This window comes from Garra rufa, unplaced genomic scaffold (assembly GCF_049309525.1).
Source record: "Garra rufa unplaced genomic scaffold, GarRuf1.0 hap1_unplaced_314, whole genome shotgun sequence".
NCBI classification, from domain to species: Eukaryota; Metazoa; Chordata; class Actinopteri; order Cypriniformes; family Cyprinidae; genus Garra; species Garra rufa.
The window spans coordinates 1-15,349 of record NW_027394582.1 but is presented as its reverse complement, the minus strand read 5'-3'; the positions used below and the strand labels follow the sequence as shown (position 1 = coordinate 15,349).

Genomic DNA, 15,349 nt, shown 5'->3' with positions numbered 1-15,349 from the left:
CCAAAATGCAGTTTCACAATCTCAGCCAAGGAAGAAGGGTCTTATCTAGCGAAACAATCGGTTATTTTCTAAAAAAATAAAAAAACTCAAATGCTCGTTTAGAGCCCTTTGAAGCTGCAGTTTGGAAGTTCAAACTCGGGGCACCATAGAAGTCCACTATATGGAGAACATTCCTGAAATGTTTTCCTCAAACAATATAATTTCTTTACGACTGAAGAATGAAAGATATGAAAATCTTGGATGACAAGGAGTTGACTACATTATCTGTACATTTTTGTTCTGGAAGTGAACTAATCATTTAAGTTTAATTTGGTAAAAGTGCACTAAAATACTAAATTCTAGTAATGAATATATTAACTGTATTTCCAGTATTTTCTACAGTAAGATTTATTTTTAAAATTGAGATTAATATTTTGATTAATGATTTATACATTTATATTAAATTTGGTGGGACATACATACATTCTGCAATTGTGTTTTTTGTAATATACACATAGACAGACAAAGAAATAATCGGAAAATTTCAATACAATACGAACTGCGGATAACCGTGCAGATCTCCTCTGAGGCTGAAAAGACAACACATATATGTAAAAATATGCACACAACTATAACCAAAGGAGAAATATTTCAAGAAAAATGTAACCAAGTGCCATTTTAAGAGTTTAAATATGAAAATATTTTACCTCATCCTTTGCATCCCCATCTCCTTTCTGTGAATAAAAGGAAAAATAAAACATAAAAATAATATTATTATATAATTACATTAATTCACCTTTCACATGTAAAAGCAATAAAGGAACACAGTGGCCTGTATAAGTGAGCTCAATTGAGTTCAGTTCAGCTCAACCATCCCTTATTAACAGCACAACCAACCCCTATATGTGAGCTGAGAGAGGAGGCGTTGACAGCGCCATCTGTCGGTGCATAAGCGCCATTACAACCATCTGCTCACAAGAACAAAGACTATAAAACAATAACACGGTGTTACTGTCTATATGAGTGCGTTCTCAATCATTAGGGTCTTTAATATTGCACGGATCATATTTCGTATGAGTGGATGTTTCGTGATTGATTTTGTTGGAGTTTCTTAACGCACAGCATGGCTGACTCCAGCAGCAATGGAAACCAGCAAAACAAACTTGAGCGCGCAATCGCGCACACACTGTCCAAAACATGCAAGAAATACGCGAATATAAGAAATACGCGGCGGATTTCAATGTTAAATATTTCAAACGTATGCAGATCTATATTTTTGCAATGCGGTGAATAAATAAACGACAGGATTATGACTATCAGATCCGAACAACGCCTCCCTGATGCAGGAGAGAGAGTGTGTATGTGCGAGCATGCCTACCTTTCTTTTAGGCATGTTGGATTCCTAAAGAGATTCGGCTAAACACACGCGAAAAAACAGCTGCTTTAGAAGAGAACCGGGCATATACGTGCTCAGCTCACTACACTAAATACAGTAGTAAACACGGAGGAACATTACAGCAAGCGTCTGAATGGGATAAGGGGAGTGGCTTAGGCCTGACTGATGCCTAGTTTGACCAATCAGCGCTGAGAACCTAGAGCCGAACATGAAGAGCCGGTATTAATGATAAATGTCGACAGTACTATAAGAAACATTGACTGAGATAGGCTAATTCATTCCTATAAAATGTGTGCGTCTTTATAAATTACTTTTTAACGAGGAAAAACAGCGACTCTTTGAGGTTTTTTGAGCAATTTCATTGCCGTTTAGACAAGGGGTGATTTATTTCTGCGAGTTCTGTACTCAAGATGGCGCCCTGGAATCGAGTCGGGTTTTAGGGTTTGTTTCGCAAGGCTGCAGATGACAGATTATTAAACCAAAAGAAAAAAATAAGAGCAGCGCCCTAGTCGCTCACTAACGGGGATGTTACTTTGTTACGTCGCTCGCTTGTTGCAACAAATTAACATTAACAGTGTTAAAACTGCAACATTATTCGCTGGAAACAATTGATACACTAATATATATATATATATATATATGTCACAGTTACAGAATTTGCGGTGCGTACATGAAATAAACGAAAAGATTAAGAGTGCACAAAGTACAGTGTGATTGAATCATACTGAGATAAGCCTGTGTCAGTAAATTAAACTTCATTTCTAGAATGCATACAGTCACAACTTGTTTTGAGAAAGCTGAACATTTCAGAGCAGCCCTGTTTCACACAAACACGTCTTTTCATTCTTAGATGGTCTATTTGTGATAAAGCAGGAAGGGTTCTGCAGGCTGTGTTCGCGGTAGAGGCGGGGAATGAGGAGGGCTAACAGAAGAGAGACGGAGCGATAACGAGCACAAACTCTGACTGGAATGCTCAGATTGTCATCGAGACTGAAGGAGTGAATGTGGAGTTTGATCATCGCTGTTATTGAGCAGAAACGCCTCCTGTCCCGCTCCGGCGACCGCTGTTTGCTCCTCTGTGGGATCTGAGGAATCTCTCATTATGGTCATTAAAGTTTACATCGCCTCATCCTCCGGATCAACATCGGTAAGAACTTCTGATGTATAGGCTATACACTCTGTGAGAGATCTGCAACTAGACATTCCTTACTTAAATTCACCACCTTTACGACAAAACAACAGTTATTGTTACACAGTTATTATACATGAATATAGAATCAAACAGTGTCACATTTATTGTCATTTGAATTATTTTCATGAGGTCGTTGCTGACGCATATCAAATTACCACACTTTGAACTAACAACTGTGACACTAAATACTGTCATTTTGGCGGATACCATGGTAATCACAGAAATGTTTGGTTGTGAAATTATTATTCATAGGCAGTTTGCAAACATTTACCGTCAGATATAAAGCCAGCACTAACTATCCTGTTAGAGACGACAGTAGTCGTTTGTTCTCATGCAAATTTCACAGAGAAAACCCAGTCACTACAAACTCTAAATATGGTGTTGAAGTTGACAGTTAATGTAACCACTTCCTCTGACATCCCTGTGCTGGAAATAAGCACTTCTGCTCAAGACTTCTCCAAAAAAAAAAAAAAAAAAAAAAAAAAAAACATTATGTGCATTGAGCTGGACTAGGAAGTGCATGAGGACTGACTCAGAATGGCCATTCCAGTTTAATCTGAGTTTGTTTTATTTGCATCCTAACTGTTGAGAAGTCAAACAGCAGTGTGTGCAGTGTGCTATAAGTCTGCGCTAGAGGGAGCTCTTCCTCCAGAAGCTCATTTGGCTCAAACTCTTCCTAATTTGGTGAGTTAGAGAATCCTGTCCTGCTCCAGATACTGTAAGTTATGTAACACTGGAACGACAAACATCTCATGGTCCTGACTTGTTCATACGTCTTTCAGTTTCTTTCTATGTTGACACAGTTTATGTGTTACTTGATGAACAAGCAACCAATGTTTCTGAGACATTTTATCAGTTTAACAATCAGTGTGTTGTTAAACAACTGTACAATCTATTGAACGCACTGTACTTCAGTCCCTCACAACCTCATTTTCATTTCTGTTTAAAATTAAATTTGATGCTACCTTAACTAATGTCTAGACCCTAAAATGAATGGGTCTGATAATGGAGGCCAATGATGTGACATAATACAGTGTGTTGGTGTTTTTCCACAATCAGGGTTGGAAAACACTGCTTGAATTTGTCCACCATATTGACCCATTCAGGCTGATTTGTGGAGCATAAAAAGCGTAATAAGTGAATCATATTGTAATGGAGACACTGCCTCATTTCACATAGTTATGCAGAATTACCACTCATTAAAATCCCGGTGGATGACTAGATTAAAAATTTGTCAAGATAAACTTTAAGTTATCTTGAGAAAGCCAGACCAGAAAGTTTGAAAAGTTGTTCTATGTTTCTATGTGGTTGGTAGGGTACTCTGGGTGGTTGCTAAGGTGTTGCTATGCGGTTGCTAGGGTACCCGGGGTGGTTGCTAAGGTGTTGCTATGTGGTTACTAGGGTACCCGGTGTTGTTGCTAAGGTGTTGCTATGCGGTTGATAAGGTACTCGGGATGGTTTCTAAGGTGTTGCTATGCGGTTGCTAGGGTACCCGGGTGGTTGCTAGTAGTGTTGTTTTTGGTGGCCGATTTTAATTTTAGTTTTAGTCTAGTCTTTGTGTGAAGCTGTCATTTTAGTTTTTATTAGTTTTAGTCACGTTCATATTCTTTTTAGTCTAGTCAAGTTTTAGTCGACTAAAAGTCTGAGCATTTTAGTCTTATTTTAGTCAGAATTACCCATTACTATTTTCGTCTAGTTTTAGTCGACGAAAACTGATGAAATTTTAGTCTAGTTTTAGTCTACGAAAACTGATGACATTTAGTCAATTTTTTGTCAATGTAAATGTAATGTAAAATTGTATTTTAGTCTATTTTTAGTAATGCAATTTTTTTTAACCTAGTCAATATAGTATAAGTACCTAGAAGTATAGATGAAACCAATGTTTTCTTTTAGCCAAACCCATTTCAACCTTACCTTATAAGCTCAAGAATACATCCATTCCAGACATGGAAGATGCTCTAATTTAAAATTACAACATTTATTTTACCTACCAAACATGTTAGAATTACACACACATAAATTGAAATAAAATAAATAAAAACAATAAATAAAATAGCATCACGTGGCAATGCCAGAAAAAAAAAAAAAATTCAAGTTTAACAAACGTGACTGCTTCGTATTCTGATTCAAACAACACGAACCCCTTGCACAGGTTTCAAGTGTCATTCACTTCTTTATTAAGAATAAATCATAATACGAATAAATATGTACGTGTAGTTTTGTGCATGTTCATTTTGTAGTAATTCCCGCTTCAAAAGCACTTCTAATTAATAATAATATTAGTCAATTTAACAATATCATTAATTTACTTTGATCCTCTATGGCTGCACAAATCATGCTTGTACTTTTATAAGTTTATTTACCAATTAATTAATTTGTGTAAGTAAAATATTTCTTATGGTTTTCGTAGCACACATTGATTCATTTTATGAAACTGTCCAAAAATCGCTTTGACATCTGGGACGCAAAAGAAACTTTTTCCACCTTTGACCACAAGATGTCATTAGTGTGCAACGTGTTGAAAAGCTTCGAGTAATTAAGCTTTTTAGAGACAGATGAGGGGAACGCTTTGGTGCTGGAAAGCTTAATTTTCCCATCACTACTAAAAAGTATGAAAAACGTTTCTTCTTTTTCTCTCAAAGACGAACCACAGCTGACCAGCCTTTCTCTGTGTCAAACCTAACTTTGTTTGTAGCCGCGAGTGTGGCTTGAGAAAGTGACGTCGCCTGCGGTTAGGCTAGAAGGGATACAGCTCTGGCTACTGGGCATGCGCACATCAATCTAACGTTATAACATTTCGTTTCGTCTCGTTTTCGTCGCCGAAAATGAAGAGACATTTTAGCATAGTTTTTATTTTGTAAAACACATTTAGTCTCGTTTTTATTCGTCAACGATATTGCATTATACATTTTATTATAGTCATCATCACATGACCAGCATTTTCGTTTCGTTTCGTCTCGTTTTCATCATGTGATAAAGGTTCGTTGACGACGATATTTAGTCATAATTTTCGTTGACGAAAGCAACACTAGTTGCTAGGGTACCCGGGTGGTTGCTAAGGTGTTGCTATGCGGTTGCTAAGGTGCCTGGGGTGGTTGCTAGGTTGTTGCTATGTCGTTGCTAGGGTACCCGGGGTGGTTGCTACGGTGTTGCTATACGGTTGCTAGGATGTGCGGAAGGTCCACTTTCCTGCAAAGTTCAGATCCAACCCTGATCAAACTCACCTGAATGAGCTGATCAAGGTGTTCAGGAGCACTAGACAGTCTCAGACAGGTGAGTTTGATCAGGTTTGAAGCTGAACTGAAAATGTATCTCGAGGGCCAAAGATGAGGATCCTGTCATAGAGACTAAGAACTCAATGATGATGGTGCCTCCCCCTGAATCTCTATAGGTGTTTGCTGTCAGAAAATGTTTCTTTAGAGAAATGAATGATTTATGCTCTGTTTGGTGTTATACTGTTTGATATACTTCTCTCGGAAAAGAGCCAAACAGAGAAGATCTGGTTGCACTGCTTGGCAAGGGAAAACTGGATGTCTGAGAGATCCCTGAAGTGTCTCAGTTCACAGATGGTTCAGCTGAATGAATTGTGTGATGATTGATACAAACATGTATAACTTTATTTCCCACACAACCAGGCAGGAAGACATTCATGTAGAAAAAGAAATTAAGTTGGCGCTACCAAGGGAACACTTTAACATATACGGCTAAAGTTCAAGCAACTTGAGCAATTCTTTATCTTTTCTCTCTCTCTTTCTTCAAGTTTACATAGACTTGATTGCTATTGCTGTGTGTTACCTGGATGTTTCACAACATTGTTGTGTCTGTGGGAGTTATTCATGAGTTTGTCCAGCAGTTCTCTCCAGCATGCGTCACTTTTCCAACATCTGCATCTGTGAACCCTTTCCAGCAGTGTCTGTATTTGAGATTCATAATAAAAAAATTGTTGGTGATACTTTACTTGAGTCTTTCTCCAGAACAGTAGTTAGGCTAATATCAATATTTTCTGAAAAAGCTGTAACTCAACAGAAACTGATACTCTCAAATCCAGACAAATTGTGCTGAAAATGTGTTCTTCCAGTTGTGGAGTATGAATGACGAAAGTGTTTGTGGATTTTGAATAATTTGCTCATTGCATGCATTTTGTCTGAAAGCAATGAGAAATGATTCCCAGTATGGTCTGCATAGACTTCTGAATCACTGAATGTAATCTGTATCGCTGTAATCTTCTGTTTCCCTCAGATCAAGAAGCAGCAGCAGGATGTCATGGGCTTCTTGGCAGCCAATAAGATTGAGTTTGAGGAATGTGACATCGCAGCTGATGAAGACAACAGGAAGTGGATGCGAGAACACGTTCCCGATGATTTCCGGCCCACCACAGGGAACCCTCTACCTCCTCAGATCTTCAACGAGGACAGATACTGTGGGGTGTGTATTCCTGACAGACATATATGTGCTGGGTAGTAGCTCTCATTCTCAAAAACAACTTAAGTGTAAGAAGGTGGTAAACTGTTGCAAACAACATTACTCACAATGCTGTTGAGAAACACAGCCTAGATTGATATTTAAGCATTTATTTACTTTCAAATCAAACTAAAACATCCAAATAATTCTCAAAAGTAAAGTCATGTCAGACATCACTGGTTCTTGTCCATCATCTTACCAAACATCTTAGTTGGCCATGTAGTGATTCATCTTTTCTCAATCATTAACATATTGGTGTGTGGTACATGAGCCCAGAGACTGTACACTGTAAAAAGTTTTCACCAGATTCAACTTAAAAACCTAAGTTCAGGAGCTGCCTTAAGATTTGAAGGAAAATCAGCTTAAAACTACAAGTCATTTTAACATATTACAATAAAAATGAGTTGATTTAACTTAAAATCTTAAGGCAGCTGCAAAACTTAGGTTTTTAAGTTGAAACTGGTGAAAACTTTTTACAGTGTAGTGTAAAGATTTTAGCTCAGTTTGAAGGCACACTTGAATCAGAGTAGAAGAGCGCAGCTGGAAACATTGTATACATCTCGATTTACAAAGCAGATTGAATCTGTGAATTAAGTCCTAAAGCAGCCTTATATACACCTACTGCAGTAAACTGTGTTTGTAAAAGTGCCTGTTTTATGAATTAGAATACATTGTCACTAGTAAAAAAACACCTTCTTTTTCTCATACTTTTCTCTACATTACTGCAGCATCTCTTTCTACACTTTCTCTACAACACTGTTTTAGTTCCTGTTTTAATTAAATAATATTAAAACAAGAGAAAATTACACTCTGCTCTTGAGTGAATAACATCATAGCTTTCATAAGGATCAATGTGTATTTAATTCACACAGTTCCCATTCGGGAACTCTCGTTGCGTCATCAACGCTATGGGGAACGCCATTGGCGGGCCGCACTCTGAGTCATAGTCTATAAACCAATCAGAAGATGGGAGTGACGTCACCGCGCTGGTGACATCACTCCCGTCTTCTGATTGGTTTATAGACTATGACTCAGAGTGCGGCCCGCCAATGGTGTTCCCCATAGCGTTGATGACGCAGCATCTCGTTCCCTCAGGGAACCAAGGTTACATACGTAACCTGAGACGTTTAGACTATGCAGTTTTATTTTTAAATTAGATTATTACATTTCTGTGGAATTTTATAACAGAATACTGTTAGACAGAACTACCCAAAAAGTACTGTTTATGTCATTTACCATATTTAGCCATTTTATTTTTGTAATATGCTTCTTTATTCTTATGTTCAATAACAAAATAAAATACAATTACAAAAAAGAAAATATGATAAATATAAGTACCATAACATAAAATGAATCATAATGTGAAATAAAATTGTGGTCATCATTTAGAGTATGAAAGTTCGGGTCCCACTGACTTTAATAATGTGAACATAAACAACTGAAACATTCTATAATCATAATATCTTCTGTTGTATTTCTCAGTAAAAAGAAAGCCATACGAGTTTAGAAAGACATGAGCCAAAGTAAATTATGATAGAACTGTATTTTCTACTTGAACTATTCCTTTAACAGATTTAAGGCAGAATATTCCCTATATGATTATAAGGATGTTTACCCAACATAGATCAAGAAGTTCACAGTTTACATTGATGCTTTAAAAGCAATTAAACTGAATCTATTTCCATCTGTTTCAATGCAAAGCAGGACACATTTCTGCACAGGTAATTTGACCATTTTATCATTTTAACTGGTGTCTTGTGTTTTGATCAAACCAAGTCAAAAACTGTAAGACTTGAGCAGAGCTTTCTGTTGCCATCTTCTCTCTAAATAATGTGTTGTGTGCTCCAGAACTACGAGGCGTTCTTCTGTGCCCGTGAGGACAATGCTGTGTATGCGTTCCTGGGCTTGACGGCTCCTCCAGGCTCAAAGGTAGGTGTCTGACGGACATAAAGACTCATTTATTCCCAGCGTGTGTCCCGTATGTGTCCGCTGTAGGAATGTAGTGCTAATGTCCGTCTGATGGACACACACACGCTCTAGTCTGTCTTCTGCTGGAGTGAACAGACTCTCACTGCTCTTTGGAACTGATTCCATGGGTTTCTATGTGTTTCTTCACAGGAAGCAGAAGCGCTGGCTAAGAAAACACAGATCTAATCTAGAGAAGCGGCTCTAGCAGAGCTGACCATCTCCTGCACTTTCTGATCATTGAGTTTCTTTTTTTGTTGGTTCTTTTTTATCTTTGCATCCATGAAACGATGAATGTGATGAATTATCTGTCCACTCAAAGGTCCATCTTATTGATAGAACTGTTCAAATGTTTTAATTGTCAAGATTTGATGGTGAATCATTCCTCTAATGTTTAAGCATGCAGTTTTTGTTATGTTCATGCTTGAATGTTCTTGATTATATATGTGGTAAATTTACATTTAATATGTGCCCATATATTTAGGGTTTCTGTGGGTCTTAAAAAGTCTTATTTTGATCTTTCACAAATGAAGACAAGAAAAGGTTTTAAATCAGAGCAGAAACTCTTACATTCATAAAGGCAGGGTGTTAATGTTTCATGCACTGCAACAAAAGTATAATAAAAATAACTGATTAAAGGAAAAATATAATCAAATATCTTATCAAATTAAATATCTATGTTAATATTTTTGTCTTGTTTCCAATACAGATATCTAAACATCCTTAAGTCTTGCTTGGGGAATCAACTTGTTTTTGCTTTGAATTAGTTTTATTTGTCAATTTTTTTTTAATAATAAATTCACTTCTTTTTGATACATTTCTCAGAAAACAAGACATTTTTTGCATCTATCTTAAGAATTTGTGAGACATTTGCACTGGAGAACAAGACAGAAATACTGAGGAAGAACAGCTCTTTTGTGCAGTGTGATCAGAATACAGTCAAACTTATATCTGATCAGGTACAGTTAATGTTTTAGTTTTAGTCATGTTTTTTTTTTACTACAAACACAGCTCATTTTGTTCTCTTTAGTCATTTACATTTAGACAACACATTCCCTTTGATTTCTTTCTTTCTTTCTTTTTCTTTTTATTTTAATTGGGTCATTAAAATTGGTCCTGAAACTCATAAATTTTCCTTTATAAAATTCGCAGAAAGTCTGATACTTAACTCAAGTCCCTTAATAAGTCCATACATTTTAATGATTTGTTTCATTTTCTTATTTCTTAAAGAAATGTTGGCAATGATCATTTACATTTGTGTATGTTTAAATATTCTTCTTAGTTCATTTTTAGGCATTTTTTTTGTTTGTTTTTTAATGTGTATGTTTCAAACTGCATGTTTGCCTCAAGTATCATTTATGTACTAATAGAGATCTTTTTCTATTTTAAGGGGAAATTATAAAAACAGTAAATAAATAAATCAACAAACACAAGATGCTACCTATTGTTACTGCAGCTTTATTTTCACTGTTGTTAATGTGTAGGTTATACATTTTTATTATTGTAAGATGTAATGAGAACATCTGATGTGAATCTATACTCTACAGTCATTTACAGTACATTTGTCAGTCTCTACTGTGGTAAGTCCATTGATTACAGTTTCACATGACTTACTTTAATGTACAGGGCCTGTATTTGATATGACAGATAGCTGTCATCTGTCTGTCTCCATCTCATCTGATTCATTTGTTTACAGCCTCTTTGGCCTTGAAACCTTGAACCTGGAGAGCCATTTCTTTCATTATGTTATCAGTATCAAACTTTTGGTTTGCATCTCTTAATACATTTGTCTATCATTTAATTAAACTCATCAATGATTCATTTATTATGTTTTTAGATTTTCAACTGGTCTGATACAAGTATATTTTTGCTGTTGAGGCAGATTTCAGTCTGGCAAAAACCAGTCACCGGCTTAAGCACGATTTTAAAAACAAGGCTCATTTCGTCAAAACACTACAATTCATACATCCACACACACTAATAGCACCTCAGACCTTTAGCCAAAGGAAACACTTCTTTACAGTAAATAATAATAATAATAATAATAATAATTTAGACATCATATGGCACATACATGATGTCTGGATTTGATATTGTTGGAGTTCATGTTCATGTTCATGCATATGTTGATCAAACACAACACACAAGACCAGTACTGTACATGGATGATAACATTTATTTCTCTCCACATTGCAAAATCTGTCAATACATCCATGCATTCCTAAAATTTGAAAAAAAAAAAATAGAACATATTTATATTCATAATAAATACAATATAGTACATAAAACGTTTGAAGAGACAAAAAAAAAAAAAAATTCAAAGCATCATCTCTTGGTCTAGCTGGATCTGGTCATTGCACTTGGTCCTCATCAGAGACTATGTCTTCTCTCAAGACAGGAAGGGAATCTTGTTGAATGGCGAGTCAATCCTTGCACACATCCTGCATCAGTCAGATGAATGCTCATGAAACCAGAGCGATGTTGTGTAGTTGGTCTAGAGATGTGAGTATGTGAGGAGTGTTGTAAGTTGTCATTCTGGTGGAGGACCCCATTCTGCACTTAAAGAGTCTGAACACATGTTTGATCAAATGGTTCATAGGTTTGGTAGTTTGGAAAGCAGTGGAAAGTGATCAACTTACATATATTTACACTAAAAAGAAATTCAAGGGGGTAAAAAAAATCTCAAAACATTGAGTTTTTTTATTCTAAGTGAACAAATGATATATAAATGTTTTCACACATGATTGGATGTAGGTCATCAGTGAATGTGGAATTTAAATTTCATTTATTTATGTAAAGAACTGTGTTTAGCATTTTGCAAGGTTTTCAGTTTGTGAGTGTAAAGCAGATCATGAGCTTACAGTTTTACAGACTTGATCTGAAGATTCAGTGTCTGAATGAATGATTGATTTCACTGTATGTGCCTCAACTACAACTAATAGTGAGCAAAACAGAAGAGAAAAGAAAAGAAGAGACTCTCACTCTCATTGATTTATCATGCAGCTCAACACATTATGGGTAGAAACTCTAATCAATCTATTCTGATTCATCAACACAGTTTGACGGATGATCCAGAACCAACCCAAAACCCAGGATAGAGCGTCTGAGTGAATGTGGTGTGGACTGTGTGGATGAGGCTCATTGTGTCAGAGACGCTGTAGAAGGACAGAGTTCCTGCTCTGTGATCCACAAACACTCCTATTCTACCAATGATGGGCTTCACAGGGAGATCAGTCTTTATCTTATTGTGTATGAATGAGTAACTGGAGGAAGAGCAGATCAAACTCCAGGACTGATCATTACGTCCAAACAAACACTCATAACCTCTCTTCCTGCTGATGCTCTTATATGACACTGATATCTCCACATTATCTCCACTCCACTCCAGCTCCCAGTAACAGCGTCCACACACACTCTCTCTACACAACACCTGAGACCACACATCAAATCTGTCTGGATGATCAGGATACGACTGAACTGTGCCAGTGTTAGTAATCACTCTGTTGTTCTCAGACAGACGGAGGCGTTTATTCACTGTGTTCAGATCCAGAGTGAGCTGATGGGAATCTGATGGAGATAAAACACATCAGAATCAGGAATTATGAATCTGTTTGATCTTTTCATGTATCTGAACTCTTCATGTTCAGTGTATCATCAGTGTCTCAGTACAGATGAGCAGATATCCTGTGCAAATCATCATTTACATCATCAATTAGAAAACTCTTCTTTCACCTTCTACAGGAAGAACATGAACACACTCAGTCAGTTTTTCTGCTTGTTTTCTTACTGACTTACATTGTAGGAAGTCCTTCCTGGTCCTGGGATCAATGTTGGTGAATGTGACTGTGGAAATCAACAGACATGAACAGTGTGATTCTCATGATCCTGCATCCATTCCTAACACATTTCTAATATGATGTTCTCCATGATATGAGATGATGATGGACTCGTTTCTGAGAGCAGATCAATCTCCAGGACTTTACCTCTGTCTGAGATCTTCTTGAGCTCCTCTTTGCAGAAATCCTCCAGTTTGTCTCTCAGCTGATGGACAGATTCTCTCAGATCATCAAAAGAGAAGAGAGAACTGAAGAGATCGTCATTTCTGTCTGTAGATTCAGGAGGTGCTGAGAGAGACTGGGAACTCTACAGAAAACAGAATATTATGATATTATAGATTATAAAGCATCTATCTTTATTATTTTTCACATAAAATTGTTTTCTAAACTAGATTTAAAAAAGATTCAAAAAATAATTGTATCATAAAATTGCAGTTATTTTAATTATAAGTATTATATTTTATAGCCTACACAGAAAAACAAATAAAAGCAGACAGAAGTAGGTGGCTACTAAAGTTGACCCCTTAAGCTCTGCAGCTATTTGGGGGATTTCCGCCTGCATTTGGCCTTCCTGAATTCAAATGGTTCCCCTATACACATACAATGGAGGAAATAAAAAAAATGGTTTCATTGTATAGAAAACCGTTTAAACTACGTAATATCAGTGTAATTCTTTATAAATAACATTATATAGGTTTCAAATATTACAATAAAAAAAAACTAAAAAACATGTGCTTTTTGATTTTTTTTTCCAGAAGTTTTTGTTTGAAAGTCTGTTATTCAGGTTCTGTGTGTCTCAGCTACTTGCTATTATACTCTTGAGGTAATATTCTGACATCGCGATTCAAATGAAGATTATTCGATCTCTGTTTGTCACACAATAAAATGATTTACATTATGTAAAAATATAAGAAATACAAGAAATTTGGGTAACACTTTTCTATGAAGCCCGTATTTATAATACATTATAAGGGTATTCTTAAGGCATTATAATGAATGCATAATGCATTATAAAAAACCTTATAATATGTTATATCATCTCATGAGTATTCATAAGAACAGTTTTAATGTATTATAGTTTGTACTTATTTGTGGTTATAGCTTTTAAGAGAATAGTCGCGTTTCCACTGTCACTTCCGGGGGCCTGATCGTGCCTCGTCGGTGCTTCCTCAGGGCCAATGGCCTGGATTTTTCGGCCCTACGAAAACCTTGGGCCAAAGCGGGCCGGCTGGGGCTTGAGGCGCGGTCAAAGTGAAAGGCGGAGTGTGTCTGCGGTAAGATGTGCATTTCAGCTAGCAGGAATCATTATTATGCTGAATATGTATGAGCGGCAGCAGCGTGAGAAAGCCTGTGGCCCCGTGGTGCAGCTCCCGAAATTTGTTAATAAAACATCAATAAAAGAATATGGGTGATGTTCTTTCTCAGTAAACATTTGACTTAATATTTAATATTTTTGAGTTCAGGGATGTGCCGTCTCGATCAGGAGCAAATAAATAATTGTAAAGATGCCACACAATAGAGGACTTTTTGGGACAAAAAATAGTTTGTGACAAGCCCCGAATCGTGCCACAAACCACAATCATTCAGTGGTGCAAATCAGGGTAAAAAATGGTTGTGTGTGGCCAGCCTAATATAATAATTGCTAATTCTGATGAACCTTACTCAGAATATGTACTATCCAGTTCACTGATTTCACCATGATTCAAATAAATTAGACGGGAAAATGTAGGTTAAAATCTGAAATAAACGGGCACTAGTGGTGTTTGACAGCTAAATATATCTTCTGGAAGAAAGAGCTCAGAGAAATGATTCCTAAGAGATTTCCTGAGCTCAAAGCCATTTGTAAGTGATGTTTCTTTGAAAAGAAGATGATCAGATGAGAGTCTGACTGATGATGATATAACAAGACACTTATGAAATGTTTCTGTGTGAGTCTGGTGTCACAGCAGGATCTGGCTCAAGTCCACTATGATCCTGTTCTTCTAGATGTCTGTTACCTGCAGGAACTGGATGTGATCCTGTGTGTGTGAAAGCTGCTCCAGCTCAGTGTCTCTCCTCCTCAGATCATTGATCTCCTGCTCCAGTCGCTCCAGTCGTCCTTCAGCTCGACTCACTGCTCGCTTTTCCTGATCTCTGATCAGCCGTATCAGCTCAGAGCGGCTTCTCTCAATGGAGCGGATGAGCTCAGTAAAGATCCTCTCACTGTCCTCCACTGCTGTCTGTGCAGAGCGCTGTTAGGACACACAGTGATTCAGGCTTCAGTGGGACTGAAAGAGACAAGAGAGTCTGAACTGAGACTGAGACAAACTTCTCTTCTTCTCCAGACTCACCTTATGAGACTCCACAGTCTCTCTCAGCTGCTGAACATCTTTCTCTCTCTGCTGGATTCTCTGCTGGAACGTCTTCTGCGTCTCCTTCAGCTGCTTCTGCAGGACAAACGGATGATAGTGAATGTCTCAGAAAACTACTGGCACTAAATCATCATGAGAACAGATGAATCCAGTAAAAGTGGAGCTGATA

At 37.0% G+C, this 15,349-nt stretch overlaps 2 protein-coding genes and 1 long non-coding RNA gene across 3 annotated transcripts; 1 reads left to right on the top strand and 2 right to left on the bottom strand.

Moving 5' to 3' along the window:
• Window positions 1-44: 44 nt before the first annotated feature.
• On the bottom strand, window positions 45-1,542 carry LOC141317102 (uncharacterized). Its single transcript, XR_012351728.1, has 3 exons — window positions 1,358-1,542; window positions 687-713; window positions 45-569 (listed from the first exon to the last, which is right to left on the bottom strand). It is a non-coding gene; the product is annotated as an uncharacterized lncRNA (long non-coding RNA).
• Window positions 1,543-1,638: 96 nt separating this feature from the next.
• LOC141317101 (adapter SH3BGRL-like) lies at window positions 1,639-10,426 on the top strand. Its single transcript, XM_073832917.1, has 4 exons — window positions 1,639-2,522; window positions 6,807-6,992; window positions 8,877-8,957; window positions 9,147-10,426. The coding sequence occupies exons 1-4, from the start codon at window positions 2,478-2,480 to the stop codon at window positions 9,180-9,182; spliced, it is 348 nt and encodes a 115-aa protein (XP_073689018.1). The 5' UTR covers window positions 1,639-2,477; the 3' UTR covers window positions 9,183-10,426.
• A 903-nt stretch (window positions 10,427-11,329) lies between these two features.
• Window positions 11,330-14,992, bottom strand: LOC141317100 (tripartite motif-containing protein 16-like protein; the record flags this gene model as incomplete). The annotated part of the gene is made up of 4 exons (XM_073832916.1): window positions 11,330-12,560; window positions 12,789-12,836; window positions 12,977-13,136; window positions 14,827-14,992. Coding segments are annotated over 4 exons (892 nt in total), but the record flags the coding sequence as incomplete, so codon positions are not given.
• Window positions 14,993-15,349: the final 357 nt, after the last annotated feature.